Raw genomic sequence first — 27318 nt, 5'->3', positions numbered from 1 at the left:
CCAAATAGGAAAAGGAGTACGTCAAGGCTGTATATTGTCACCCTGCTTATTTAACTTATATGCAGAGTACATCATGAGAGACGCTGGGCTGAAAGAAGCACAAGCTGGAATCAAGATTGCCAGGAGAAATATCAATAACCTCAGATATGCAGATGACACCACCCTTATGGCAGAAAGTGAAGAGGAACTCAAAAGCCTCTTGATGAAAGTGAAAGTGGAGAGTGAAAAAGTTGGCTTAAAGCTCAACATTCAGAAAACGAAGATCATGGCATCTGGTCCCATCACTTCATGGCAAATAGATGGGGAAACAGTGGAAACAGTGTCAGACTTTATTTTTGGGGCCTCCAAAATCACTGCAGATGGTGACTGCAGCCATGAAATTAAAAGACGCTTACTCCTTGGAAGAAAAGTTATGACCAACCTAGACAGCATATTGAAAAGCAGAGACATTACTTTGCCAACAAAGGTCCATCTAGTCAAGGCTATGGTTTTTCCAGTGGTCATGTATGGATGTGAGAGTTGGACTGTGAAGAAAGCTGAGCGCCAAAGAATTGATGCTTTTGAAGTGTGGTGTTGGAGAAGACTCTTGAGAGTCCCATGGACTGCAAGGAGATCCAACCAGTCCATCCTAAAGGAGATCAGCCCTGGGATTTCTTTGGAAGGAATGATGCTAAAGCTGAAACTCCAGTACTTTGGCCACCTCATGCGAAGAGTTGACTCATTGGAAAAGACTGATGCTGGAAGAGATTGAGGGCAGGAGAAGGGGACGACAGAGGATGAGATAGCTGGATGGCATCAACGACTCGATGGACATGAGTCTGGGTGAACTCCAGGAGTTGGTGATGGACAGGGAGGCCTGGCGTGCTGCGATTCATGGGGTCGCAAAGAGTCGGACAGGACTGAGCGACTGAACTGAACTGAACTGAAAGTGCTTTATACACTACAGTGGGCAAATACAATTTTCCCTAGTTTAACAAATATTTTGGGAGGGTCTTCTGAATTCAGCGAATACACTGGAATCTTCCATGCAGACACCAAGCTTGCTGCTGTGAGAGACAAAAAGAAAGACTTCAAGGAGCTCAGTCTAAAGCTGTTACTCATCTGATTTCTTTATTGAGCAAACACCTTTTAAGTGTGAGGCACTTCGGTAGATGCTGAGAAAGATAATCAGAGTACCTCTCACAATGGAAGCAGGAAGACAAAGGAATGCCTTAATTAAACAGGAAGTGCATGATGGTTTAAGTGAGGCATACTTGGTATGTTGATGAACCCAGTAAACAGCTCATGAAGAAGACAGTACTTGAGTCAGGCCTAAAAAGATTTTCAAACAACAGCAACATAAATGCCCAAGAAGGAAGAAGAAGCAGCTTGGGTAGGAGAGAGTTTAGATCATGCTCGGGGTCACCGTCCAGTTTTCTGGAGGTTAGACCACTCCAGGAGAGGTGCAAGCAGAAAAGGTTGAAAAACTGTACCGAAGCCCCAACAAGGCCAGTCAGCCTTCACTGGATAGACCAGAGCTTGTTCTAAAGTCAGCAGGCAATGGGGAAAGCAGTGTGATTGATCTAACCTGAATTGGATTAGAATTGGAAAAGAATATAAAATGTGTGAAACCCACTGGGTGACCATCACATCATTAAATATTTTTCATAAGTCACTGGGGCCCGAATAATAATGAAACACACTGCAAAGTCACATGCATGCAAAGGGAATACACTTAGCATAGATATGCAGAAAAAAGGCAAATGATATCTACCTAGAGTCTTCTCCCCTCTGCGGACTGCCCCAACCTTATAAATATCATGCTTTCCAAACCTTGAATATAAAGTTCTCTTTTTATCCCAGTGGCTCAGCAGTAGAGAATCTGTCTGCAATGTAGGAGCCACAGGAGACACAGATTCCATCCTAGGTCGAGAAGATCCCCTGTTGGAGAGCATGGCAACCCACTCCAGTTTTCTTGCTTAGAGAATCCCCTGGACAGAGGATCCTGGTGGGCTACAGCCCATGGGGTTGAAAAGAGTTGGACATTACTTAAGCAACCTGGCACAGTCTAGCTACTACATCTAGAGCAGTAGAAACCAAGATTCTACCCATATGCAGAGCACAGACACTCACAGAGTGAATCCAGCCCTGTCAGAATCTCATTTATTCAGCTTGAACTTTGATTCACACAGCAGCTACCCATCAGCTCCCCATTTCTGGTGGAATGGAAATGACTTAGTCTCTTTCTCCCCAGTCACATTGGAAATTCTGCTGATTTACTTGGAAACATGAAGGAGAGGGCTGAAGTAACAGGCATCTCTAAACCCAGCCATGATTTGGGGTAACAGAGCACTGCCAGCTAGCAGCTAGATTGATAGACACATAATGTTTGTGTGAGAAAGAGAAAAAAAAGAGAGTCCATGTATCAGCCAGCATAAGAGAGACCTGAAGCGTTTGACTAGAGCACTCATCATTCTCAAAGGACATTTGTGTACTGATTCTAACAAAATCATCCTTGGGGGTAGATATGTGAAAAATGATTTTTATGGTAAAATTTAGATTTTAGCCTCAAGCTAAAGATGTGTCAGAGAACACAGTTCTCCACCAGAAATAGTTTCCATAGACACATGGGTAAAACTCACCGTATTCTTGACTCCACCAACATTATATGTGAAGAACTGCAGCTCAGAACTGTTATGAACCTGTGCAATATCACATGCATTTCTAGTGCCTCTTCCTCCGTTTATGTCCCCTTTCAGCTTGGAAAGTGAAAGTGAAAGGCACTCAGTCAAGTCCAACTCTTTGCAACTCCATGGACTACGGTATATATTCCAGGCCAGCATACTGGAGTGGGTAGCCTTTCTCTTCTCCAGGGGAATCTTCCCAATCCAGGTTGGAAGTCACCCGGTCATCTTCTGTCAAGTATTTATTTGGGGACCAGCTCTTCCTATTTTCTTACAGGGATTTTGTTTTGCCTTTCATTTTGAAGAGAACTGAATAGTTTATAGAGCTTTCAAAACTACTATGTGTGTGTATATATATATATATTTCTTATGTATATGTATGTATGTGTATTTATATATTTCTGAAAGCCATCTACTTCACCACCACAGTTCAGTGAATGAAGATGCCACAAGCCCCAAATATTCCTTATCTTACTGTATCTTTTAAATTACTTATTCATTTATGTATGGACATGCTGGGTCTTCCTTGCTGCACAGGGCTCTCTCTAGTTGCAGTGCATGGGCTTCTCATTTCGGTGGCTTCTACTGTTGCAGAGCACAGGCTCTAGAGAGCGCAGGCTTCAGTTGTTGCAGCTCATAGACTTAGTTGCTCCCAGGCATGTGGGATCTTCCCAGACCAGAGATCCCTGCTTTAGCAGCCAAATTCCCAATCACTGGACCACCAGGGAAGTCCCTGTACTTTTAGTTAATGAGTCATAATTAATTTCCCCACAAGATTTGTCCTGAGTGACCACAGAGCATTAGAGCAAACTGGAATCTGATAAAGCCAGCATTTTAAGGTATATCACTCAGTTTCACACCATCCATTACCCATTTGGTGTGAGTAAGTAAGTGAGTGAAAGTCGCTCAGTCATGTCTGACTCTTTGTGACCCCACGGACTGTATAGTCCGTGGAATCTTCTAGGCCAGAATACTGGAGTGGGTAGCCTTTGCCTTCTCCAAGGGATCTTCCCTACCCAGGGATTGAACCAGGGTCTCCCGCATTGCAGGCGGGGTGTACAACCTAGATAAGTCTCCATCCCCAGGGGAATTTTTTATTTGTCCCCAGTGTACTAAATCCTCAGCCATGAACGTTGCGTCGTTAATGACTTTCCAGCAGCATGATGGCCGTGTGTTGCTCTGTATTGCATAGGTTTATTTTATCAGGTTGATATTGTTCATTTTAGGATACAAGTGTGTAGGGAATTTAACTCCATTCTTCAACGGTGAACTAGCTTTGCACAAACTGTCAAAGTGAGTGTGATAATACGATAATCAGAAAACTGTGCTTCATTAGGACGCAAAAAGCCTTCAACACCAATAACCCTGCTTCTCTTCCCTTACTGCAGAATGTCCCTGCAGCTGCCTCTCGTCTGTCACTCCTGACCTCCTCTCTGTGACTGTAGAGTACACAGTGACAGTTTTATATTGGCCATCTAGCTTTCACATGGCTGTGCATTTTCCCCCCTTACGGCATATGTTTAATATTTAAGATGGAACAGGATGTTTAAAGTTGCAGAGTTATCAGTTTGTTTTCCTTAGAAGGCACAGATGCCCCCATATGCGAAGTCCCAGGGCTCATAACATCCTCACAGCATAGAGTGTGGAGTGCCCAATTTCACATCTGTTTACACGATTATGATTATCTAAATGGGTGGACGTTTTGAGCCAGCACATTTTCTCTCTTTGCAGCCATTATGTTGATTGAAGACAACTGAACAATATACAAGGAAGAATTTGATGCTTTGATTAAAAGAAAAAAAGTGTCCAGATGACTTGAGGAAGCTGGTCCAACTCAGTTTCCTGCAGGAAATGTACTTCCATCTGCTCTTATAATCCCCAAGTATGGCTTAAGTAGTGATGCTGATATTCACAGTTTGCCCGTGACTGAGTAGAGAGCTTAACTCTAATTTAGGAGAGAGCTTGCTGTCTTTCTTCCTGGGGCCTCACATAGGTCTCCAGTTGGCTTGTACAGCTCAGCAGCCGACCTGTTTGCAGGGCAGGAATGGAAACACAGACAAAGAGAAGAGACTTGCAGATACAGTGCGGGGAAGGAGAGGGTAGGATGAATTGGGAGACTAGCCTGGAAACGTATGTATACATTATCTTATACATACGATAAAATAGATAGCACGTGGGATTGTTGTCTGATGCAGAGAGCTCAACCCAGTGCTCTGTGACATCCCAGAGGGCGGGGATGGGTGGGAGATGGGAGGAGGGTGCGGTGTTCAGGGAGGAGGGAGTGTGTTCAGGGAGGAGGGGACATATGTATACCTGTGGCTGATTCATGTTGATGTATGGCAGAGGCCAACAAAGCAACTACCCTCCAATTAAAAAAAAGAAATAATACAAATTTTAAAAGTTATATGACCTAAAAAAAGGAGGCAGTGGCTCAATACAATTCTTTAACCAAATCCCCTAGACTGAGAGAAGACAGAACTGTCCTCAGAAATCCAGCACCATGTGGATTCACTATCAATTCTTCAGGGCTGATTCAGTTCTTCCCCTCTGACCCCTAGGTATAGCCTCATCAGAGGTGCAGTGATGTTGATGATGAAGGTTTCAAGTGGAAGGTTTAGGCCATCAGGGCAGAGCAAGCCTTGCAAGACTGACTAGTGCCCTGCTCCCCACCCCGGCCCAGGTCAAGGGGCATTTCAGTAAAAGTGCTGAGCGAGGAAGACAGCAGCCACCACTCTGATGAGCTCTGGGCTACTTGCAGAAAATCCAGCAGGTTGGAGGCCAGGCCAGCCAGATGAATACACACCGCTATGGACATTTCGTGGGGATGTCCCAGGTTGCACTAGAGGTAGAGAACCCATAAGGAGACATAAGAGACACCAATTCGATCCCTGGGTCAGGAAGATTCCCTGGAGTAGGAAATGGCAACCCACTCCAGTATTCTTTGCCTGGAGAATCCCATGGACAGAGGAGCCTGGTGGGCTGCAGTCCCTGGGGTCACAAGGAGTCAGATATGGCTGAAACAACTTAGCGTGCACATATGGATGCTTCAGGAATAAAAGAGAGGAAAATGGGACCCATTTAGGAAAGGAAAGGTTTCTTAAAAGATCTGACTCTCAGTTATTTAGTTGAAGGATTCTGACACATGGTGCCTACCTGGAGGTCAGCTCCCATCCCCTACCATGCCCTGCCTGCACTGTGCCCGCTGGGTACAAATATTAAATATAGGAGTTTGGAGGATGGGGTTTAGGGGTAAATACCACAAAATCTGATTAAAGCGTTCCTTGCCCTTTGATATTCCAGCACACTTCCCTCCAGAAAAATCTACCTTAGTTGCTATGGTTTTACCTTGTTATGGCATCTGGTCTTTGCATGCACGTGGAAAATAGACTCTGACCATCAACAATTTCTCCTTCCTTCATGCACAAATAGGGAGAGGGTAGGAAAATCCAGAATTTGTTCAGATGTCTGGCTCTCCTTTCACACTTGGTGTTTGTTCTTAAGTTTAAAAGATAGAAACATTAATGAATATTTTTATAGACTTTCCTTTAAAGGAGATTGTAAAACTTTGCAATGTAGCAACTGCTTTAGTGTTATTTTTTTCTATTTCTCTTCCAACTCAAACTTTTAAAAGTAGATTAGTGGTCAGCTGCTAAGTTGCTTCAGTCGTGTCCAACTCTGTGCCACCCCACAGATGGAAGTCCACCAAGCTCCCCCGTCCCTGGGATTCTCCAGGCAAGAACACTGGAGTGGGTTGCCATTTCCTTCTCCAATGCATGAAGGTGAAAAGTGAAAGGGAAGTTGCTGAGTCATGTCTGACTCTTAGCAACTCTGTGGACTGCAGCCTACCAGGCTCTGCCATCCATGGGATCTTCCAGGCAAGAGTACTGGAGTGGGGTACCATTGCCCAGTGCCACTAATTCATTCAAAGAAGTTCATAGGAAACTGGGATTGACATAAATACACTATTGGTACTATATATAAAATAGATAACTAATAAGAACCTAGTGCAGATGGTGACTGCAGCCATGAAATTAAAAGACGCTTGCTCCTTGGAAGGAAAGTTATGACCAACCTAGATAGCATATTCAAAAGCAGAGACATTACTTTGCCAACAAAGGTCCATCTAGTCAAAGCTATGGTTTTTCCTGTGGTCATGTATAGATGTGAAAGTTGGACTCTGAAGAAGGCTGAGCGCCGAAGAATTGATGCTTTTGAACTGTGGTGTTGGAGAAGACTCTTGAGAGTCCCTTGGACTGCAAGGAGATCCAACCAGTCCATTCTGAAGGAGATCAGCCCTGGGATTTCTTTGGAAGGACTGATGCTAAAGCTGAAACTCCAGCACTTTGGCCACCTCATGCGAAGAGTTGACTCCTTGGAAAAGACTCTGATGCTGGGAGGGATTGGGGGCAGGAGGAGAAGGGGACGACAGGGGATGAGATGGCTGGATGGCATCACTGACTCAATGGACGTGAGTCTCAGTGAACTCCGGGAGTTGGTGTTGGACAGGGAGGCCAGGCGTGATGCGATTCATGGGGTCGCAAAGAGTCGCACACGACTGAGCGACTGATCTGATCTGATCTGAAGAACCTAGTGTATAGCACAGGGAACTCTACTTAATGCACTGTGGTGACATGAATGGGAAGCAAGTGTTAAAGGGAGGGGATGGATGTATGTGTAGGGCTGATTCACTTTGCTGTACAGCAGAAACTAACACAACATTGTAAAGCAACTATACTCCAATAAAAAAATTTTTTTTTAGAAGTCCAACACAAGGGACAATATCTTCTGTGCTTTCAAGCTAGAGATGAAAACCTTGGACAACAGCTTTTTCTTTATGCATCTTCTGGAAACGACCTTTTTACAGCCCTTGTAAATCAAAGGGAAGAATTGGGGAAATAACGGCTGCTGTAGGGACCTAAGTTTAAAGTTGGCATTGTGAAATACAGTACCCTTAGGACATCCTATGGTAGTTGCTACATTTCAATATATGATATGTTAGTATATCTGAATCTTCATGGTAGTTCAGTCACTAAGTCATGTCTGACTCTTAACCCATGGCCTATAGCCCGCCAAGCTCCTCTGCCCATTGAATTTCCCAGGCAAGAATACTGGAGTGGGTTGCCATTTCTTTCTCCAGGAGATCTTCCAGATCCAGGAATCAAACCTGGGTCACCTGCATTGCAGGCAGATTCTTTACTGACTGAGCTGCTAGGGACATAGCGTGTTTATGAGCTTATTGTGTCTATATGGACCATAACAAAGGCTGAGCACCAAAGAATTAATGCTTCATAATTGTGGTGCTGGAAAAAACTCTTAAGAGTCCCTTGGACTGCAAGGAGATCAAACCAGTCAATCCTAAAAGAAATCAACCCTGAATATTCATTGGAAGGACTGATGCTGAAGCTGAAGCTCCAATACTTTGGTCACCTGATGCAAAGAACTGACTCGCTGGGAAAGACTGAAGGCAACAGAAGGGGCAGCAGAGGGTGGGGTGATTAAATAGCATCTAGGACTCAATGGACATGAATGTGAGCAAACTCTGGGAGACAGTAAAGGACAGGGGAGCCATGCAGTCCAGGGATTCACAAAGAGCGGGACATGATTTATTGACTGAACAACAGTAACAATTGTTTTTATAATTTTAGCTCTTTATCAGTAAAGTCATAGGACTGCTTCATGCATTATTTTTCTTGGCTATTCTCATTTAAAGATGTATTATTGTGTTTTGATATAATTCTAAGTTTTGAGCCAAATATGTTCATACTAGGTTATCTGTTAGTAGAATGTCAATTGCAGCAGACTCTCTCTGACATTTTGTGTACTTACAATGAGAACATACAAACCTCATAACCCTGATGTGAGTACGTAGTGCGCTTTGTTCCTTGTTTTAAGTCTGTAGCAATGTCAGACTAATTATAAACCCTTTGTGGATTTCTTGCCAAAAGCAGAGATTCTTTGCAATAATTAAAAATATTAGCTAGATCATGGTTGTGATAAGTTGTTTCTAATTTTGTTTTGATCTTTACAGAATTCAAATCATAAGAATAAAAGCTATTTCCAGGGATAAAAGATAGCTCTTTTCAAACCTTAAAATGAATTTTCGGAGTGTAAGATCCAAAAAGGGTCATATTAATAACCACACATTTGATATCTTGCATATTAATCTTGGTCCTAAATTTTTCCCTAAGAAAATGAATTTCTATTTCATAACTATTTGACTGTATTTATGTGAGTTCTTTTTTATAATAAGGAAGAGTGTGTTCTCTACATTGCATTACTGGCCAAAGAAGATTATTAAAAGTACAAATATCTGGCCATTTCTTTGTGGCTTGTGCTATCCTGTGATGTACTTAAGTATCCCAGTAGTCAATCACTGAATGTTTAGCTATATTGTTTCATAAGGCTCTTAACATGGCTGAAAGAGCCAAAATAGACCATTTTGCAAAATGTTCAAAATGCTGTTTTAATCATCTTTTTATTTCCCTGATCCTTGAGACCAATGAAGCAATCTTTTAGCTGTAAACCATGAATTATTTTTTGGTGTTCAGAATAATATGAAATTAATTCTAAAACAATAATATGAAATTAATTCTAAATTAATTCTAAAACAATCAAGCATTGAAATTTCTCAAAATCTAAAATTAAGGTGCCATTTTCAACTTTTTTTCCCTTTTTGAACTTGAAAGAAATGTGGTCTTCTTAACCAAAAAGAACTAACAATGTTCAGAGGCCAGCCTGCATATCATCTGGCCCAGAATAAGAAATGTTTTTAAAGGTCATTCATATTGAATGAGCCAAAACAATTCCTACCTCAAGGTTTCTATCTGCTCCATCTCTGCAGAATAAATCTGAAAATGTTTTTATCATCCTTGCTAATCTTTGCTTTTATTAATTTAGAAGAGAGAGATTTTAAAACCAAACAAATAAATGTCAGGACAAAAAAAAAAAAAAATCTTGAGAAAAACCCAAGCCACCAGCCTGGAATAATGTCAAAGAGTAATATTTGCTGGTAAAAATAAAGTATTTTAAGTTCAGATCTAAAGTCATAAAAGTAAGCAAAGTGGTCCACCCATGAGAACCATGTGGATATCTGAGTTTGGGTTGGGGGAGACAAAGGGGGAAACACAGAGGTTAGGATGGAGAGGGTAAATCCTGAGTTACCTCCCAGTCCACTCAAGTGCCCCCCACCACACTCTGACCTACGTCCCAAGGTCACACCATGGCCTCCTGGGGAAATCAGAGCTGTAACCTATAGAATATGGAACATTCTCATGTATGACATATCCATATAAATGATGGACCAGAATCTGTCATTTTGGTCAGTTTATTACTAAATATAGGTGTTGAATTTTAGTTAAAAGAGAACCGAAAGCACATGTGTTCCAGCAAAGCTGTTTTAAATCGAGATCATGTCCAATGAATCAAATGTATAACTTCTTCCCCTCCTGGTTCCCGACCCTGACCCCAAGCGTTTTTGTTAATGATCTCAGGATTAAGCAGGAGCTTTTAGCACTGATTAATGCCATGTGTTATAATTAGGAAACTGCGTTTAGATTTACTTTTTCATTCTTCACCCAGGTGCTGCTAAGAGATATATCCAGTAAGTATACACTTCTAGATATCTTTCTAAAGAGAAATATGATCCAGAAATTATGAATTTCTGGTTAGGATATGGGTAATTGTAAAGTTGATAAAAAGTTCTAATTCTCCAGATTAAAAACACACACACACACACACACACAGTTAGTGTGGAAGGATTTCCCGGAAGTATTTCAGTTTGCTTAGACTCTACTCTGCAGCTGAATTTCCTTAGGCTTATTACTAAATTTCCCTTTAAAATGAGGATTCCTAAACCAAGTATGTATTAATAATGTGGTCCAGAATTAGGCCAGGTGAAGTCCCACCCCTCCAAACCCAGGGATTCATTGAAAAGCCAGTCTTTGTGCTACAGAGTATTGGGGTTTATTCCTTGGAAAAATCCTACCCGTAAGGGTCTCTCAAGCAGAGATTATGAACTTGGACTATAGCAGAAACTCACCATAATATGTACCCCAGGTCACTTTAAGGCATCCATCCACTCAGCAGGCTGCAAAGAGACCCTCAGTTTGTAAAGAAAACAATACTTAAATGTACTCAGTTCCTTTACTGTTCCATTCTCTATTTGATAATATAGAGAGAATAAAATGTTTCTCTATATTATTGGGTCATTGGTTTTCCCAAGCATTTAAAAAAAATAAGAAGGACATTGTGTATATTAGTCAATATTTATATAGCACTTCTAACAGTGTCTTATATAATAAACATTGTATATACTCTTAATTAAAAGAAGTTGTAAAGAATTTAAACAATGTGGATAGTATTTTCAAATAGTTAAGAAAATTCTGGGGACTTGCTTTGCTTTGGAAACATTCTAATTAATTATTGATATTTTACATGTTCGTAAGTTTATTGGCAATTTCTCTTTTTTCTCACTTGAGAGTTGAATTTGTGAGCTCCACTGTTGCTCCCTGTGGGGCCTATTTTCTTCTGTGAACTGAAAATTTATGTTTCTCTTTACCAGAATCTAAATTCAATACTGTACCATCTATGCATTTTGAAAGATCCAAATGCTGGAGTTTCATAACTATTCATGGAGAAATAAGGCAAAAGCATTATCTGACAATTAAGGCAGCCATATAACATGCAAGTTGAAGTTGAAAATCATGGATTGCAGACCTTTTCATGGAAACATGTGTTTTCTTCTGTTGTCAAGACAAGAGCTAGCACATTGTCCCAGCTTTGCAGAGCTATCCATGAGCTTTCTGGAAAACAGCGGATAAATATTACTATCTCTCCCACACTGGCAATGAAAAGCCAGTTCCGATTATTACAACTGACGTGTGAATCAATCTGGGGGAAGAAATACACATTCACGAAAGTTCCTGTAACCTTGTAGGTAACTAAAGTTAAACAATATATTTCAAAATTGTGGGCCAATGTAATAATGTTTTTTTCCCCATTTATTGTGAGTTTTCATGTTTCATTGTTATTAGAAGTGAACAGAGATGTGACTCATCTACACAGCAGGTACCACAAACAAAGCCCTAAGAATTTGGCTCTGAGATACTTCCGGTGATGTGGACTGTAAGAGATTGTTTTTGTGTGTGCATGTGTCCGTTTAAATATCTCCCAAGTAGATATTTATTAGATAGATATTTTATATTATTAAACTAAGTGTGTGTGCTGCCTCAGCCTAAATTAAGTGGAGGGCCAAAGAAAAAAGACCTAAAAATGAAATGATGATAAAGCACAAAGATGTTCCAACTTGTTCAGTCAGAAACATCTGGTTGCTCCAAGTACAGGCAGTCCCCGAGTTAATGATATTCCAGCGTTACAAGGGTGTAAGAGCCATCCGCAGTTTTGAATTTTGCTTTCTCTGAGGCTGGCATGATGCAGTGCCAGGCTCCCTCATGATGCTGGCAGCGGCTATGAACTTCAGCTACCAGTCAACCACAGGATCGTGAGGGTAAACACTGCCCAGACCACTAGTCTGCATTTCACTTTCAGTACAGTGTTCAGTACATTACATGAGATACTCAACACTTTATTACAAATTAAGCTTTGTTAGATAAAGATGCCCAACTGTATTCTCATGTAAGTGTTTTCAGCATGTTTAAGGAAGGCTGGGCTAAGTTATGCTCAGTAGGTGAATTAAAGGCACTTTCAACTTAAAGATATTTTCAACTTATGATGGATTTATGGGGACATAATCCCTTCATAGGGCTTTTCCCTGTGGCTCAGCGGTAAAGAATCCAATGCCAATGCAGGAGACCCGGGTTCAATCCCTGGGTCAGGAAGATCCCCTGGAGAAGGAAATGGTGACCCACTCCAGTATTCTTGCCTTGGAAATCCCATGGACAGAAGAACCTGGCGAGCTACAGTCATTGGGGTTGCAAGAGTTAGACTCAATTTAGCAACTAAACAACAATTCCTTCATAAGAAGGAAGATCTGCAGTTCCTATAAATATTTCCAGCCCCAACCAAAAGAAAACTGAAAGGGATTTGCTATAGGGCCAAGTGAAGAATATTCCCTTAGGTGGCTGAATCCAGGTGAAACCCTGGACTGACTTAGAGATGCAGGAAATACTCCAAGGTACTTGCAGACCAGTGGATGCAGAGATACTGTGTGAAAAGGCTATGGTACAGATAGATTATACTTCCATGGAAACAGTAAAAGTGGTTAAATAATTCAACCTGGGTGGATCTGGAAAGGCTTGATAGAGAAACTGACATCCTACCGGGAATTTGAGCAGTGACTGGGAATCAACCAGTTAGTTAGTCTAGGGGCGCAGGACTTCTGGGCCAGGAGACATGTGCTCTGAGATGTGAATTTGGGAAAAAGAGTCTCCCACACCCTCTAACAACGTTTGACCTTGTTACCTAGGTAGTGCCTAATACAATGCCTGGCACATGGTAATCATTCAGTCAAAAAGTGTGCAAGAAGTGTGCTGGCTTTTGGGGGGCTGCCTTTCCAAAGTAGACAAACCAGATAATATAACAGAATCTGTGGTGTCACAGTTCTGGAGGTCACAAGTCCAAATCAGGGTGCTGCAGAGTCATGGAGAATGCTTCCTTCTTGTCTCTTTCAGCTGCTGGGGGCCCCAGACGTTCCTTGGTTTACGGCAGCATAATGGTCATGTATGGATGTGAGAGTTGGACTGTGAAGAAAGCTGAGTGCCGAAGTATTGATGCCTTTGAACTGTGGTGTTGGAGAAGACTCTTGAGAGTCCCTTGGACTGCAAGGAGATCCAACCAGTCCATTCTGAAGGAGATCAGCCCTGGGATTTCTTTGGAAGGAATGATGCTAAAACTGAAACTCCAGTACTTTGGCTACCTCATGCGAAAAGTTGACTCATTGGAAAAGACTCTGATGCTGGGAGGGATTGGGGGCAGGAGGAGAAGGGGACAACAGAGGATGAGATGGCTGGATGGCATCACCGACTTGATGGCCGTGAGTTTGAGTGAACTCTGGGAGATGGTGATGGACAGGGAGGGCTGGCGTGTTGCGATTCATGGGGTTGCAAAGAGTCGGACACGACTGAGCGACTGAACTGAACTGAACAAAACTGAACCTCCAGTCTCTGCCTCCGTCTTTGTGTGGCCCTCTTACCTCTGTGTCTTTCTCGGTCTTCTCTCCCCAAGTCTCTGTTTCTTTTCTTACAAGGACACCAGCTATATTGGATTAGGAATCACCCTAACTGAGTATGATGGCATCTTAATTACATCTTCAAAGTCTCCATTTCCAAATAAGGCTACATTCACATCCCCGCCCCTCACCCCACTGATGTGAAAGACATTTCAAAAGTTTATGGCAGCAACAATAAGGAATTTGTGAAGATGGGAATATACCAGGAAATCCAGAAGCATACAGTCCTCAAAACATAGCCCCCACAGCTGGAGGGCCCAGAATGTCTCCCCAGGAAGTCCTCAGTAGAGACTATCATTTTTGTCCAATGCGTCTACTGATAACAATATCACCTTTCATCGACTCCATCTAACTACTCTGTAAAGTGGGTGGAATTATTTCTAATTTCCACAAGAGGAGGCCAGTGGCCCCTGGAGTTGCAGCCACTTGTCTCAGATGATGCAACTGCACAGAGTAGAGCAGAGGCAGGAATCCAAGTTCATCCAAGTTCAGTGCTCTTTCTGCCATAACAGCATTTCCTAAACTTGAGACATTTACAAATGCCTTCATGGTTTTTGCTGTATCTCCTCATCATCTGTACTACTATTCACTTAATATTTTTAGAAGTAAATTTAAATTATCTAAAAGCCAAATACTACATTATCTTCCTGGAAAGACCAGTATCACTTGTCAAAATTAAATGATTTTTAAATTAAAATAAATTACAGTGAACAGTTTAAATGTTTATTGTTTAAACATTTAAATGTAAATTTAATGTTTAAAAACATTACAATGTTATTAAATGCTAGCTAAATAATGCTGGCTATCAAAGACTTTCAATATGAATCTTTCTTTTAATTAAAAAGGAAGATTAACACGTATTTAAAGAGGTTCTAAACATGCTCTACCCTAAGGAGATTATAGCCTCACCTTTTGAAAAGGATAGTATCTAACAGTGGTACTTTCCCTCAGGGTGAACCATCCTAATTTCCATTAAAGAATAACTAGTATAAGGTTATCCCCCTTTGCTATTTTGCAGACTTTCAAAAATACTAAGACGTCATTGTTTGAACACAAAATAAAACCATAAGGAGGCTGTGAATTATAATCCAGGACTCTGACATAGTATCTAAGGTCACTTGAAGTTTCATTGGGCATAAATTATCTAAAAGATCCTTTCTAGATATTCAGCATTGAAAGTGAATCAACCTGCACTATATAGATTCCTGAGATGCCATTCTGTACATCAGTTCAGTTCAGTTCAGCCGCTCAGTTGTGTCCAACTCTTTGCGACCCCATGAACTGCAGCATGCCAGGCCTCTCTGTCCATCACCAACTCCCATAGTTCACCCAAACTCATGTCCATTGAGTCAGTGATGCCATCCAACCATCTAATCTTCTATCATCCCCTTCTCCTCCTGACCTCAATCCTTCCCAGCATCAGGGTCTTTTCAGATGACTCAGCTCTTCCCATCAGGTGGCCAAAGTACTGGAGTTTCATCTTCAACATCAGTCCTTCCAATGAACACCCAGGACTGATCTCCTTTAGGATGGACTGGTTGGATCTCCTTGCAGTCCAAGGGACTCTCAAGAGTCTTCTCCAACACCACAGTTCAAAAGCATCAATTCTTCAGCGCTCAGCTTTCTTCACAGTCCAACTCTCACATCCATACATGACCACTGGAAAAACCATAGCCTTGACTAGACGGACCTTTGTTGGCAAAGTAATGACTCTGCTTTTTAATATGCTATGTTTGTCATAACTTTCCTTCTAATGAGTAAGCGTCTTTTAATTTCATGGCTGCAGTCACCATCTGCAGTGATTTTGGAGCCCAAAAAAATAAAGTCAGCCACTCTTTCCACTGTTTCTCCATCTATTTGCCATGAAGTGATGGGACCAGATGCCATGATCTTTGCTTTCTGAATGTTGAGCTTTAAGCCAACTTTTTCACTCTCCTCTCTCACTTTCATCAAGAGGCTTTTTAGCTCCTCTTCACTTTCTGCCATAAGGGTGGTGTCGTCTGCATATCTGAGGTCATTGATACTTCTCCCGGCAATCTTGATTTCAGCTTGTGCTTCTGTACATCTCATCCATTATATTTATGTCTTTTAGGGCAACATGGGTTAAAGGCTTCTTTAGCTGCATGACTCTTCCCTTTTAGAAGAACTAAAGGATAAAACACAATCCATATTCAAATCAGTGTGAGTCAAAAACTGGATAAATTGAAGAACTGGTGTTTAGAATTTTTTAGAATCTATTTTAGGCATAAAAATAGAGCCAGGCATTGGACTAGACTCCATCTTATGATATGAGAGGACCCTTGACATCCTTGTCAAGATTTCAGGGACCAGTCACCAAGCTCTGCCCTTAAGAGAACTGATCCAGGTGACCAACAAAGCAGAGTTTTGTTCTTGGACAGAAATCTTACCCTTTTATTCTTCTTATGTTTTATTTCAAATTGGGGTATATTTGCTCTATAATGCTGTGGTAGTTTCTGCTGTACAACCAAGTAAGTCAGTTATATGTATACACATATCCCCTCCCTCTTGGACCCCCCCGCCCCCACCCACCCTATCCATTTAGGTTATCACAGAGCACTGGGCTGAGCTCCCTGCGCTATACAGCAGGTAAAGCAAGTTCGCACTAGCTGTCTATTTTACACACGCGTGTGCACATACATCAATCCCAACCTCTCAATTCATCCCCCTACACCCCGCGTCTACATGTGCATTCCCTACATCTGCATCTCTATTCCTACCCTGCAAATAAGTTCATCTGTACCATTAAAAAAAAAAAAAATGCCCTAGCTTTAATCTGATCTTGAGGGTGCCATGGGCTTCCCAGGTGGCGCTAGTGGTGAAGAACGTGTCTGCCAGTGCAGGAGACACGGGAGACGTGGGTTCCATCTCTGGGTAGGGGAGCTCCCCTGGAGGAGGGCATGGCAACCCACTCCAGTATTCATGCCTAGAGAATCCCTGGACAGAGGAGCCTGGCGGGCCACAGTCCATGGGCGTCACACAGAGTCGGACATGACTGAGTGACTTAGCATGCACACCCGCTTGAGGGTGCCACCGTCTGGATGACCTCCGAGCAAGAACCCTTGAGTCCTAAAGGTAACTTCTGGGTAAAATGCAAGGTTAACCTTGTCTATATAAATTTCCGCCTCATAGCAACCAATACCTTAAATAAATTTTAGGGTGTGGATATGATGTGAACCACATTAAAAGAAAATATTTTGAAATGAAACAAGAAGAAAAAGATCCCTTAGATTGTATTTTTTTTTCACAAGCTAGGTTTTATGGATCTATTTTTTTAAGCTTGAGTTTAAGCTAAGAAAAGAAACTTTGCTTTTTATGGCAAGAATTCTGGAGTAGAAAGACAACTTATAATGGAAAGCATCTTGCACAAAAGTTTTGGTAATCACAGGGGGAAAATGCAGAGTAGCTTTGTAAATTTTGACTTTGAAAGGCCAATGTAATGTAAATATGACTTCCTAGAGTATAAACAGCAGTGGTTTGAAAATAAAAACTTGTACAGAACAAGCAGCTATCTCGTTAGAAGAAAATGTGTCTAATAAGCATGTGTGCATGAGATGCCTTGAATATTTTTGATACTGTGTTATAATTACCAAAGAGGCAGAATTTCCAGGACGTTTGCAACCATAAGTAGGAAAGTTCATAGGGTTTTTTTCCCCTCAGAAAAAGACAGCTATACTTTTGGGTATTCTTTACATATTTAAGAGCATAAAACATATCATTCACACATATATCACATACTTGGAAATATTTTAAATTAATAATGGAGCAACAAGTTCTTAAACTTTAAAGAATTCACTGTCTCTTATTTTAGACAACAGATGAAAATATCAATATAAAAAATATAACTACATTTATTTGACCTAGGATCTCCATTGTAGGAAATGAAAATTAGCCTCATTTTGAGAAAATTCAAAAGTTTTTACTAAACATATTAATTCAAATTAAAAAGTCTTTCATTCAAATTATTGGGAGATTTTATATTTTCATTGTCCTTACCTTAGACTTCTGAAAACTGATATTTTTTTCAGACTTGGACCTACTTTGCTCTCCTTCTCAGCCTGGATTTTGTCTGATGCAGACACATTCTCAATAGAGAGTTTTTTTCTCTCCCTAAAGGCTACAAGCTTTTGGAAAAGGGCGGGGTCTTTGCTGTGGAAGTACTTGAATGGGGCTGTAGTGCAGAAAGGTGGTGGGTCAGGAATATTTCCTTTATAATCTTCGTGCCTCTGTGCTAAGTCGCTTCAGTTGGGTCTGACTCTGTGCAATCCTATGGACCCTATGGAGCCTGCCAGGCTCCTCTGTCCATGGGATTCTCCAGACAAGAATACTTGAGTGGGGATCCATGTCCTCCTCCAGGGGATCTTCCCCATCCAGGGATAGAACCCATGTCTCTTAATGTCTCCTACATTGGCAGGCTGATTCTTTACCACTAGTGCCACCTGGGAAGCCCACTTTATAATTTAGTCAAATGCAAAAACTCCTCCCTTCCAGACCCCACCAGGCTCTCAGACAATAGTAAACATGTGGCACCCCACTCCAGTACTCTTGCCTGGAAAACCCCATGGACAGAGGAGCCTGGAAGGCTGCAGTCCATGGGGTCACTGAGGGTTGGACACAACTGAGCGACTTCACTTTCACTTTTCACTTTCATGCATTGGAGAAGGAAATGGCAACCCACTCCAGTGTTCTTGCCTGGAGAATTCCAGGGACGGGGGAGCCTGGTGGGCTGCCATCTATGGGGTGGCACAGAGTCAGACACGACTGAAGTGACTTAGCAGCAGCAGCATGTTAAATGATCCAATGAGTAAATGAATTGTCACTTTCTTTCCTGCCTGTAAATCTGTAATCCAAGACTCTGCAGCAGCCCAGACTACTGAATTTGAATACCCAATGTCTATCACTATGTATCCCTTGCAGTTTATTCTGTATATTTTCCTGCAGACATCCGTGGTAGGTGTTTTTGTGTCATATATCAATTTGGGGAATATTTCCAGCTTCTTGATATCATTAGGAAAAACAGATAGGTCACAAAATAATGTCCTATTGCAAATAAATGGTTTGCTTATTTCTCCATAAATTACCCCATTCTGCTTTCATGACATTTACATGTGTTCATCTCTGTCTTTCTTAGAGTCTTACATATTCATGATTAACAACTTCTTTAACATTTACATATTTATATGTAACCAAACATGCCCTTTCTGCAGATTTTATGTTTTCATTTTGTACCTTTGTCTGTTTGTCCATTCTTTCTTCCATTCACCCATCCATCTTACCTACCATGAAGTAATTCATTGAGTATACTTTTAACTGAGTTCCCTATCAATTTGTGTACTTATTATTGAAAAAAGTTTGCTCAAAGAATGTCAGCAGAGTAAATAGCCATTTGGTAAATTTAAAAAAGCCACCTCCTTTTTACATTCTGGAAATTTTTCAGATGTTAAGAAGATGTATTTATCTCCTAAGAGTTTGGGCATTCCTTGTCCTGGTATTTCAGGGGACATTTGATCTTTAATTAATTGATACTAGTGGCCGTTGCATATGCCGGTTTGCAGTGATCCTTGCCAAGAACATTGTGTGGGTGATACCTGCATCTCATGGCAATGTGGATACCACAGAAGCAACAGGGAAGGGAGGCTCCAAACAAGCTACTCTGTTCCATTTCATCATGATGCCCATTTCCAGTTATCGTAGATTTGACTCTTGACAGAAGCTTTTGGAAATGTATATTTCACTTAGTACTTTTTGCAAGGGCTTCCCTGGTGGCTTAGTGGTAAAGAATCTGTCTGCCAATGCAGGAGACTCAGGTTTGATCCCTGGATTGAGAAGATCCCCTGGAGAAGGAAATAGCATCCCACTCCAGGATTCTGGCCTGGAAAATCCCAGGAACAGAGGAGCCTGGGAGGCTATAGTCCATGAGGTGGCAAAGAATCAGAGACAATGTAGCAGCTGAGCACAGGCAGTTTTTGCAAGTGCTACTTTTGCTTCTCAAAATAATGCTTCTCAGGGAAGAGTTCTTCCATATGTTATTCATACATCTCACCATTTGCCTAGGGGGCACACTAAAGAAAGATGTAACATAATGGCTAATTTATATAAATGGATAAGAAAGTGTACAGTGTATTAAAAGTGGCGATAATACCCTCTCAGTTATTCTGTGTCGTCGCCCAATAGGACCATCTTACTGCTAAGATAAGTGGGTTGATTTTGCCCTCAAGACATCAGATAGGTAGAAATTCACTTGGAGTAGGTATTCAGATATGAAAATATGTTCATTCCTACAAAATAGTCTGAATTTATATTCTGAGTTCAAATAAAGTCAGCTTTCTTCTTGCTTCTGTTTGTCTTGCAGTGTCATCTAAGGCCAGGAGAAGGGTTCCAAATTGCTTCTCTCTATCATCTTAATATTTGTCTTTGATCATTTCCTCTCGAGTGTATGTCCAGGGATCAAATATCAACATCCTTGTTTCTAATCTGTATCAGAAAAAATAGAAGCTCTTGCCATTGTCCATTTAGCAGCCAGTGCTCTGAAAGTGACAAAGGAGAAAAAAATCGCGTGCAAAGAGAGCACTAGGTCCTCCTGCCGGGCTGTGTGCACATGGAGTACACCACTTGGTAATAGAAATGGTCCTCGTTTTGAATCTGAAGCCATACTCTCCTTTCCTGGCACACGTGCATTTATACTCTGGGACTGTTGATCATTCTGTAAGGAAAAACTACTTCTTGTTATTATACATCATACCTTGTGGCAATAAATGGCTCTGAGTCCCCAAGGGGAAGAGAAACTCTGTGGCAACTATGTGTATTTTATCCATAATAACATTTATTTCCAAATTAAAAATGTGTTTATGTGTGTATGTGAGCATATGTGCAATGAAAAAATATTTATATATTTATATTTCCCTATATATATATATATATAGAGAGAGAGAGAGACATAAAATATCAAGAAAAGATACTTTGTGACAACATCTGGGCATGAACATCTCTAGTTGTTATTTGTCTGTAGAAAAATACCGCAGACTGGGTGGCTTATAAGGAAGAAAAATGTATTTCTCACAGTTCTAGAAGTCCCAGATCAAGATGCTGGCAGATTGAGTATCTGCTGGCGGCCCACTTCCTCATAAGTCTGCCTCCTCACCGTCACCTCACGGGGCGGAAGTGAGAGCCAGTTCCTGGGGTCTGTTTTATGAGGGCACTGAGCCCGTTCACGAAGGTTCAACTCTCAAGACCTAATCACTTCCCAAAGTCTCCACCCTCCATCCTACCATCACTTCGGGAGTTAACATTCACTCAGCACACAAATGTGAGACAGCTAGCAACATTTAGACCATAGCATTACTCGTCATTCTTCATCCTTTTTCTAATTATCGAGTGCAGTTCATTCAATTACAACAGACTGTATCCTTTCAGAAATTCTCGGAGGGTTTTTGACCTACTGTAGAATAAGCTTCTCTGGTGGCTCAGCGGTAAAGAATCTGCCTGCAATGCAGGAGACATGAGTTCGATCCCTGGGTCAGGAAGATCCCCTGGAAGAGGGCATGGCAACCCTCTCTAGTACTCTTGCCTGGAGAATCCCATGGACAGAGGAGCCCGGTGGGCTACAGTCCATGGGGTCGCAAAGAGTCGGACATGATTGAAGCGACTAGGCATGCACACAGAATGAGCACAAAGAACTCAAGAGAATCCTGGTGCGTGCTCTGGCAAAAGGAGACATCCAGCTCTCCTGGCTGAAATCTCCTAGGCTCCCCTGCTTAGCCCCCAGTGCACTGCTGTCCTGAATTACTGCTGAGAGTCCTGCTGCTAAGAGCTGGAGTGGAGAGCCATTACTGTGCTCCAGAGCCTCCCAGGGCAGAATGTTTCCCACAGGGGTGCCAGACTGCCATCACTTTATGAGTGTGGACTCCATTAATGCCAGGGCATGATTATTGGCAAAGAAGAGAAAGAAAAAAAAAAAATACTAAGAGCAGAGCTAGGCAATCTGTATGTGTTCCTGTGATCCAGTGCTGGGAATATAAAAGAATGATGAAAAGTGAATCCATTATAGACACAGGTTTTAGGAATCTACCTCCACCCCCACCATAAGAAGAGTCCATTCCTCCAGGGCCCAGATCAAACTACACAGGTCTTCGCAGAACAGTTAAGCGTCTTTCTCTTTTAAGATGAACGGACCAGAGGCAGGCAGGAGAGAGATTTCAGAGCCTCCACAGCTGCTAAAATGTCAGAGCTGAAAACCTAAGATTGTCCCTCCTCCCTGATCCAAAAGAAGTTGTTCAAACTCCTAAGAAAAATGGTAACTTTAGAGGCAATTCTAGGAGTTCATGTAATAATGGTTAGTACTGTGGTAGCTTGGATGGCAGTTTTCAAACCCTTAATTGGTTTACACTTAAGGTTTTCCTTAAAGATGTACTGTTTATTTTAGCTGATTACAAAAGACAGAAGTGCATTTTTTTTTCTTATGAATGATTTAAAATGCAGTATGTATACCAGCTGGGATAGAAAAGTACATGCCAAGCTAGATATTAAACATATAAATGCTTCCTTTCAAATCCCAGCCTTATGTACCATAAGGCTTCCCTGGTATCATAGTGGTAAAGAATCTGCTTGCCAATGCAGGAGGCTCAGGTTCAACCCCTGGGTCTGAAAGATCCCCTGGAGGAGGGCACAGCAACCCACTCTAGTATTCTTGCCTGGAAACTAATCCCATGGACAGAGGAGCCTGGAGGGCTACAGTCCATGAGGTCTCAAAAGAGTCCGACACGACCGAGCACACACAGAAGCACTTCTACCATAAACCATGTCAGGCACCGCCAGGACGCAAAGAAGAAGAGCATTCAATCCTTGTCTCAAAGGGGTTTTTAGTGTAGTAGAAGTTGTATCCATCATCTGTTGCCATGGGGGTGCTGTATTACAAATCACCCCAAACCTCAGTATTCCAGCTCACACATCTGTTGTTCACTTGGGCATTTGTTGACTCCAGCCAGGTTTGGTTGAGCTTGGCTCTAAGCTTTTGGTTGAGCTTGGCTCTAAGCTGCAGGTTGGAGCCACTTCTGTCTGCTCATCTGATGAGGTGATGGGCTTCTCGTCATTCTAAGGTCAGTGAACCAACTGAGGATGTTCTTCCCAGGGTGATGATAGAAACAGGTGGGCAAGCCCAACCACACAAATGGCTTTGGGCAAATCACATCCCCTAAGATCTGCTAACCAAAGCAAGTCACATGGCCAAAGCCCACATCACTGGACTGAAGAAATATACTCTGCCTAGGAAGACTGCAGAATCACATGACAAAGGATATGGGGATATAGGGAGAAATGCAAAAGTGAGAAAAATAATACAATCAAGCAATAGGGAAAGATAAATTCACACTTGCCTGTATAAGGAAGGGTGGGGATTTCAAAAGGGAAGGAATTCATTTTATCTCAAAGACAGAAAGGAACTATTAGTGAAGTGAAAGTCACTCAGTCATGTCAGACTCTTTGCCACCCCATGGACTGTAAAGTCCATGGAATTCTCCAGGCCAGAATACTGGAGTGGTATTCTGTGAAAGGGTAGCCTTTCCCTTCTCCAGGGGATCTTCCCAACCCAGGGATCGAACCCAGGTCCCCCACATTGTAGGAGGATTCTTTACCAGTTGAGCCCCAAGGGAAGCCCAAGAATATAGGAGTGGGTAGGCTATCCCTTCTCCAGCGGATTTTCCAGACCCAGGAATCAAACTGGGGTCTCCTGCATTGCAGGCAGATTCTTCACCAACTGAGCTAGGCTGCTGCTGCTAAGTTACTTCAGTCGTGTCCGACTCTGTGCGACCCCATAGACAGCAGCCCACCAGGCTCCCCTGTCCCTCGGATTCTCCAGGCAAGAATACAGTAGTGGGTTGCCATTTCCTTCTCCAATGCATGAAAGTGAAAAGTGAAAGTGAAGTCGCTCAGTCGTGTCTGACCCTCAGTGACCCCATGGACTGCAGCCTTCCAGGCTCCTCCATCCATGGGATTTTCCAGGCAAGAGTACTGGAGTGGTGTGCCATTGGAAGCCCAACTATTCTTAGGGGGTGGCAGTTGCACTCAGTCACAAAAGATTACATACTTCAAGAGGCAGACAAGGTGTGTCTGTAAGTGTATGGGGCTGAGGGAGGGGCAGACAATAATTCAAAGATGCTCCAGGAGAAAAGTGGTGACCTGTGTAGGGCATCTTCAGTGTTAGGCCACAGAGAAGTAAATTTAAAAGAAAACATAGAAAAAATCTATCAATGAGAAAACTACAAATACACAGCAGAGATGTCCTGTGTCAGAAGTTCTATGTGTTATTACTGGGAGTTCTTTGAAAAGACAAGTGTTTGAATGAAAATTCCCAAGATACAAAATGTGAAAAAGCACACAAGGATAAAATTTTTGTTTAAGTCTTTAGAGCTTAATTAGAGCTGAAAGTGACTTAGAAATTATCTAGACCAATTCACTTATTTCACAGGTAAAGAATTGTGTATTTTGGAGGTAAACTCTCTCTCTCTCTCTCTCTCTCTATATATATATATATATATATATACAATATATGTGTGTGTGTGCATGTGTGTGTGTATATATATATATATTCATACATGTATGAAATATATAAACATATTTAGAAAGAATAAATGTCTTCCTAAATAAATCTATCCATCTATATATGTAAAATGTATAACATACAAACATTTATATAGGGCAAGAATAAATTCTTCCATATATATATATATCAAGGTTGGGGGAGGGATATGAAATGAGCAGATTTCTTAAAGCAGCATTCTAAAGGTCTCTCAATCCCTCATAAATTTAAAAACCATTTACTTCTTCATCAAGTGACCTTTTTGGTTCCAAGGAACAGAAAAAAAAGTCACATTATTCAAATGCAAAGTGAGGAATTATTGATAAGAAAGAAAAATAAATATTGCAACAGATATTCAAGGACTGCAAATACCATCTGAAGTGCCTAGTCTGACAGGGGAAGGAAGCAGGGTGGCTCTCCAGAACCCAGATCACAGAGTTTGGGGTACCATTATCAAAAGATGGGGGGCTGGACACTAGGGGGCAGGTGAGGGCAAAGATAGCTAATGCTCTCTCCCCACTGGCCAGTCTTCTCCTTTAAAATGCATTCCTCTCCTTTATAAATGAAGCGTAAGCATCTGCCTAACCAAAATAAATCAGTTTGTGTTCACAATATATGAGCTTTCTTCTCCCAGTATAGAAATAATAAAACTTTGGAGTTGTGCCCTTTAGATAATCACCATTAATGTAGATCAGAGGTCAGAAAACTATAACCCTGGGGCCAAATCAGCTGATCTGTTTTTACAGAACAAGTTTTATGGAAAAATAGCCAGGACGGCTGGGCTTGTTTTCGTGTTGTTTATGGCAGCTTTTGCACTAAAACAGCAGGACTGAGTAATTGCAACAGGGATGGAACCCAGATGGCCTGCAGTGCTTCCGCTATTTCTTATCTGACCCTTTAGAGATAGTTTGCCCACCCCTGGGGAGATAGTGAAGAATTAGCCCTTTTCTTAATGGGGAAAACTTGCGTGGGCTCCTGCTTCCAATGAGACAGATTGAGCCGGCGTCTGCCCAGGAAGGATGTCAGTGGACAGGGTGCCACCTCCCTGCCTCCTTCCCGGCCTCCCCCGCCCCCACCCCCGCCACTCCGCCCCGTCCATCCTTAACCCTTTGTTCTCTGTCCTTTGCCAGACTCCGACCTGAGCATGCGCACACTGAGCACGCCCAGCCCAGCCTTGATATGTCCACCCAACCTGCCGGGATTTCAGAATGGAAGGGGCTCGTCCACCTCCTCGTCCTCCATCACCGGGGAGACGGTGGCCATGGTCCACTCCCCGCCCCCGACCCGCCTCACCCACCCGCTCATCCGGCTGGCCTCCAGGCCCCAGAAGGAGCAGGCCAGCATCGAGCGGCTCCCGGACCACGCCATGGTGCAGGTCTTCTCCTTCCTGCCCACCAACCAGCTGTGCCGCTGCGCGCGCGTGTGCCGCCGCTGGTACAACCTGGCCTGGGACCCGCGCCTCTGGAGGACTATCCGCCTGACGGGCGAGACCATCAACGTGGACCCGCGCCCTCAAGGTGCTCACCCGCAGACTCTGTCAGGACACACCCAACGTCTGTCTCATGCTGGAAACCGTCAGTGTCAGTGGCTGCAGGCGGCTCACGGACCGAGGTCTTTACACCATTGCCCAGTGCTGCCCGGAGCTCCGGCGGCTGGAAGTCTCCGGCTGCTACAACATCTCCAACGAGGCAGTCTTCGACGTGGTGTCCCTCTGTCCCAACCTGGAGCACCTTGATGTGTCAGGTACGTGGCCATCCGTGGGCCCTTCCCAGTGCATCCTCCCAAAGCAGGAGAGGACGCTGACACTTGGGAAGGGTCCCCCTTTGTGATATTCAGGGCTCAGCAGGGTGACTCTTCTTCCTATAAAACTGTCTTTATGGAACCATGATTCTGGGAGCCAGAGGTATCCCTTTTGTCAAATGATGTCAACTTCTTAGAGGACTTAGAGGCATCTTATGTCTGGCAATTCAAGTTAGTGTGCCTTTTTTATTTCTTGATGTGGACCTTTTAAAAAGTCTTTATTGAATTTGTTACAATATAGCTTCTGATTTATGTTTTGGTTTCTTGCCCAAGAAGCATGTGAGAGCTTAGCTCCCTGACCAGGGATAGAACCTGCTTTGGAAGGTGAAGTCTTAACCACTGGAGCAGCTAGGCAAGTCCCACAAGTTAGTGTGACTGTCAAGTGTGTCTTTCCTCCCCATAATTTTCAAAGTAATTTCAGAGCAACCATAGATAGGTGGTGGTGGTGTTAGTCGCTCAGTCATATCTGACTCTTTGAGATCCCCTGGACTGTAGCCCACCAGGCTCCTCTGTCCTTGGAATTCTCCAAGCAAGAATACTGGAGTGAGTTGCTGTTCCCTTTTCCAGGGGATCTTCCCGACCCAGGGATCGAAGCTGGGTCTCCTACTGAGCCAGCAGGGCAGCACAAATCATGGATAATGGGAACTAAGTATCTAATCACAGATACATGAGAGCCAGCTCTCTAGCTGAAACCGAAGTAGTTTAGAAACTGCCCTGACATCCACTGGTCACTGTCGCATGGAGCCTAAGAGCTGTGTTTAAGCTGATTCTGTGCTGTGGCCAGTGGTCACCATGGCTGGAAATTTTGCAGACACTGGGAAAAATCCATCATGGCTCAGCGTCTCCTCATATTACACTCCTACCCTCCTCAGCCTTGGGTTGCTTTTGCATCTTTTCTCAAGCAATATTCTTTGTATTTCCCAAACTTATTTATTTTTAATTGAAGGAAAATCATTTCACAGTATTGTGTTGGCCTCTGCCATCAAGCAGTATTCTTAATTACAGAGTACAAGGGTAGGGCCCACCAAGTGAAGCCTTTGAAAGTGAAGTGAAAGTTGCTCAGTCGTGTCCTCCTCTTT

At 42.5% G+C, this 27318-nt stretch overlaps 1 protein-coding gene across 1 annotated transcript in view; it reads left to right on the top strand.

Moving 5' to 3' along the window:
- The window catches only part of FBXL7 (F-box and leucine rich repeat protein 7), a 465805-nt gene that overhangs the window by 427114 nt on the left and 11373 nt on the right, over positions 1-27318 (top strand). The window contains 2 exon segments of the mRNA XM_070357700.1: positions 25570-25943; positions 25945-26182. Of these exon segments, the coding sequence (XP_070213801.1) occupies positions 25570-25943; positions 25945-26182 (612 nt within the window).

This window comes from Bos mutus, chromosome 20, assembly GCF_027580195.1.
Source record: "Bos mutus isolate GX-2022 chromosome 20, NWIPB_WYAK_1.1, whole genome shotgun sequence".
Taxonomy (NCBI): Eukaryota; Metazoa; Chordata; class Mammalia; order Artiodactyla; family Bovidae; genus Bos; species Bos mutus.
This window is presented reverse-complemented; position numbering and strand designations above follow the sequence as displayed.